The sequence below is a fragment of the Neophocaena asiaeorientalis genome, unplaced genomic scaffold, assembly GCF_003031525.2.
Source record: "Neophocaena asiaeorientalis asiaeorientalis breed wild unplaced genomic scaffold, Neophocaena_asiaeorientalis_V1.1 scaffold220, whole genome shotgun sequence".
In the NCBI taxonomy this organism is placed as follows: domain Eukaryota; kingdom Metazoa; phylum Chordata; class Mammalia; order Artiodactyla; family Phocoenidae; genus Neophocaena; species Neophocaena asiaeorientalis.
The window spans coordinates 2,945,320-2,949,370 of NW_020174042.1; the positions used below are offsets into that span (position 1 = coordinate 2,945,320).

The 4,051-nt window shown below is 54.0% G+C and overlaps 1 protein-coding gene across 1 annotated transcript; it reads right to left on the bottom strand.

Moving 5' to 3' along the window:
- Positions 1–353: 353 nt before the first annotated feature.
- On the bottom strand, positions 354–3,412 carry CCL19 (C-C motif chemokine ligand 19). The gene is made up of 3 exons (XM_024753855.1): positions 2,377–3,412; positions 1,549–1,675; positions 354–1,321 (listed from the first exon to the last, which is right to left on the bottom strand). The coding sequence occupies exons 1-3, from the start codon at positions 2,612–2,614 to the stop codon at positions 1,162–1,164; spliced, it is 525 nt and encodes a 174-aa protein (XP_024609623.1). The 5' UTR covers positions 2,615–3,412; the 3' UTR covers positions 354–1,161.
- Positions 3,413–4,051: the final 639 nt, after the last annotated feature.

Genomic DNA, 4,051 nt, shown 5'->3' on the forward strand with positions numbered 1-4,051 from the left:
CCAGGATTGCCACGTGGACCCAGATGGGGCTGGACCTGGCCCAGAGTGACTGGGTGAGAGAAGAGGGCTGGACTGGAGGTCAGATTCTATATGGACAGATGGGCCCTCACCTCTGGCTGCTGACCCTTTTCTTACATATTTATCTGCTCTCAAGACAAATATTTATTGAGTGACTACCTTGTGCCAAGCCGTGTACTTCATACCAGGGAGACAGTGGAAACCAAAATAGACAAGATCCCTGTTCAGGAAGGCTGACAAACTAACAATTATAACTCAGCATCTTGAGTGCTTCAAGAGGAGAGGAGCAGAGGGCCCTGGGAGCTTGGGAGGGAGGGAGGCTGCCTAACCCAGTGTGGAGTCAGGGAAGGCTTCCTGAAGGAGGAGTCATCCAGACCCAGATGGGAAGCCAGGCAGGCAGAAGAGAGAGAAGAGTGTTCCAGACAGAGGGAATGGCTTGGGTGGATGGGTTCTTTCCCCCCAGGCAACAGAGTTGGGCCTCCTGGCCCTCCTCCAGCCATGGGAGCTGGTTCCCAACAACTCCCTTCCCCACCCCCAGTGACACCAGATCCCTGAGACATCTGGATGCTTGAGCACCTGTCCTGGAGGGCAAAAACTCAGAGGCCTGAGCGAGTTTGGGTCATTCAGGGGACGGGCACAGGTTTAGTGCTGCTGAGCCGTGGAGTGTGATAGGGCTGTGAGGAGACGTGAGGTGGGGCCCTGATCATGGGAGCTGATCCTGAGAACACAGCATATTAGGTGGAGGTCAATGAGGACGTTGCTTGGGCTGCAGGGTGGAAACTAACCTGGCCATTCCACCTCCCCCTTCCTATCACAGTCCTCCTGGACAGACAGCAAACAGAGAGCAGACAGACGGATTCGTGGGTACCAGCTGGGCTTTATTGGAAACACTGCAGTCTGGGCATGGAGAAGTTGTGCTTCCACCACACTCATCCACACTCACACTCACACTCACACTCCTGCCCCGCCCCAGCTGGGTCAGGTCTGGTGCAGGGGAGCAGGAGGCCTGGTCCTCCCTTCTGGTCCTTGGTTCCCCAGGGCTTCAGTGATTCACATTCTTTCCCTCAGACACAGGGCTCCCTCTGGGGCTATCATGGGCTACCTGCTGTAGCGCTTTCCCTGGGGGAGGAAGGAGAGGCAAAGTCATGAGCTGGGGTCTTGGACAGGGGCTTGCAGGGAGGAGGCAGGGCTGGGGAGGGCCAGGCTTGCCTTGGCTGAGTTCTTCTCCAGTCTCCGGATGATGCGGCCCACCCAGGGCTGGTCTGGGGGTGCACAGAGCTGGCGACCTCTCAGTGTGGTGAACCTGGAGACAGAGGTCAGAGGTCAGAGAAAATAGAGCCCTGGAACCCAGCTTCCTGGCAGACCCTGGTGTGAGGGGCAGCGGCTGGGGACCACACCTAGGAGCCTGTTTCAGGGGCTTCCTTGCAGAGGTTGGGTTTGGCAAGGAGAAGAGAGATAAGAAGGTGGGGGTGGGTTTCCCCAGGGGCTGATGGAGGAGGTGAGGTTAGTCAGGCTTGTCCCGCAACTCACACAACGGCAGACACCCTGCAGCCATTTTTGATGAGCAGGTAGCGATAGGCTCGCACCAGGAATCCAGGGATGGGGCGCTGGGCCACAGACAGGCAGCAGTCTTCAGCGTCGTTGGCATCTCCCAGAGCTGGGGTAGGATTAGTGTCAGGACACAGGGACACTGAGGAATGGAGGCCACAGCCCTCACTGGCATTAAGGATGCCTGTCTGTGTGTGGCGGCAGCTAGACCTGATTGATATTCACTAAATATATTGAAGCACTTCTAAGCAGTTCGGCAAACGACCGCTGTCCTGAGCCCCACAAATGCCCTCCTGCTGCCCTGGTCACCCCAACTTCTTTCCCAAGTCCTTTCAAATTCCCCACAAATGAAGAGTTCACGCTGGTTACAGTGTCACTTGGGGGAAGGATGTGGGGTAGGGAAGGGGGTGGGGTGGGTAACAGGAGGGTGGCATTAGCAGATCTTAGGAGTTGTTAAATTTTTTGACCACTGTTAAATTTTTTGACCCTTCTTAGACCAGTGTCTCCCATTCTCTCCACCTTAAGAAAGTATATACTGTTCTCTCCCGCCTGTGAAACTGAGGCAGCAGGAAATAGAGCCTGAAGAGAGGGGGGTAGTCATAGGCCCTGGATACACCAAGAGACAGATGCACGTGGGAATTCAGGGACCCAGGTACACCGCCACTCACAGGCACACACACGGGGCACAACCCAGATTCACTGAAACATGCAATCCTAACTCACAGAGTCCCTCGCGTCCAGCGTCAAGCATTCTGAGCCCTAGACACCTCTGCTACTTGCCCCCCACCCTAAGCCTCCCCTCAGCCTTACCAGGGGAGGTCCAGAGAATCAGCAGGCTGAGGGCTAGCAGTGCAGCTGCATGGGATGCCATGGAGGATGAGCGGAGGCTGACTGCCAGCAAGCTGTGAGCGTGAGTGAATCTGGGCAGAGTCTGTGTGAAGCCGAGGCCTGGCTGGGAGTGGGTGAGAGTGCCGAGAAGTGCGGGATGTGAAGGGGTCTGGGAATGTGAGAGTGGACGAAGCTGGAGGAAGCTGCCACTTCCACCCATTTATGGCCCGGAACTTTCACTTTCTCTGCTCAGAAATTCCCCTCCAAGTCCATTCTGTGGATTCCCCTCTGCCCCCCTCTTTCTGACGGAAACTGACCCTGCCCTCCCTCTTTTCTTCTCTTCTGCTTTCCTTGGTTTCAGCTCTAAGAACCTAAGCAGCCTGCAGTCTGGCCAAGAGAAGGGGACCTTGTGCTGTCAGCTCCAGAGAGAGAGTCTGCACTAGCACCTCCCTGGTGGCATTTGTGTCATCAGCCACAGGGCTGGCCTCTAGATGATGGTTGGGATGGAGGGGCCCGAGTGAGGAGCTGTGTGCCCTTCCCTAGGTTTATCCCTTATCCTCACTCTCTTCTCTGTGGTTCTTCTCTCTGGTGCTGGTGGTGATGAAGAAGACTCCCTGGTGCCCTCAGAACAACCGTGGAGCCTGGGGTAGCCTCGTCATTACAGTGCCTGCCCATCCATGGTCTGGGAACCAGTCTCTCCCTTGAGACAAGCAGAGTTGAGAGGGAATGTTCCTTGGAAGGAGGCCTACCACCTCTTCCCACATCTCAGGCCTCTGGGATTCAACCTCCTGACTCAGCAGCACTGTCCCTTTCTCGAGTTACCATTTTCATATGCCCAGCACCTGGGTCAGCAGAACAGCTGGAGGGAGCCTGGCCTGGCATAACTCCCTTCATCTTTCCCTTCCTCTGGATCCTGGAAACCAAGAGGGGATTTCTAAGGAGAGGGGGCTGGCCAGCTCATATTCACACAAATCCCCAGATTCCAAGGAATAGACAGATGGGGGAGGGGACAAGTGATTTCCCATCCTTATGAGAAAAACTGGAGATAGATCAGAAGAGAAGTCCTCAGAAGAGAAATTAATATGTGGGACACCCATTCACCCATCCCTACCCAAGCTCTGAACCCTCTTTTGGATGGGAGAGTGTTTCACTCATAAGTTTCTGACTTATTTTTCTTTCCATCCATTAATAATAATAGTAGTAATAGTATTTCTGATTGTTTACTAGGTGCTAGACTTCATACCAAGGACTTGACCACTGTTACCTTGCTTAACTTTCCCCAAAAAACTAGGAAGTAGTTTTGTTTTTTTTTTATAAATTTATTTATTTTTGGCTGCGTTGGGTCTTTGTTGCTGTGCGCGGGCTTCTCATTACGGAGGCTTCTCTTGTTGCGGAGCATAGGTGCGCGGGCTTCCGTACTTGTGGCTCGCAGGCTCTAGAGCACAGGTTCAGTAGTTGTGGCGCACGGGCTTAGTTGTTCCGCGGCATGTGGGATCTTCCCAGTCCAGGGCTCAAACCCTTGTCCCCTGCATTGGCGGCAGATTCTTAACCACTGCCCCACCAGGGAAGCCCTAGGAAGTAGTTTTTATTATTTTCATATTATCATCTCTTTTAACACATAAGGAATGCGGCTCAGAGCACAAGGTCACAAAGGAAA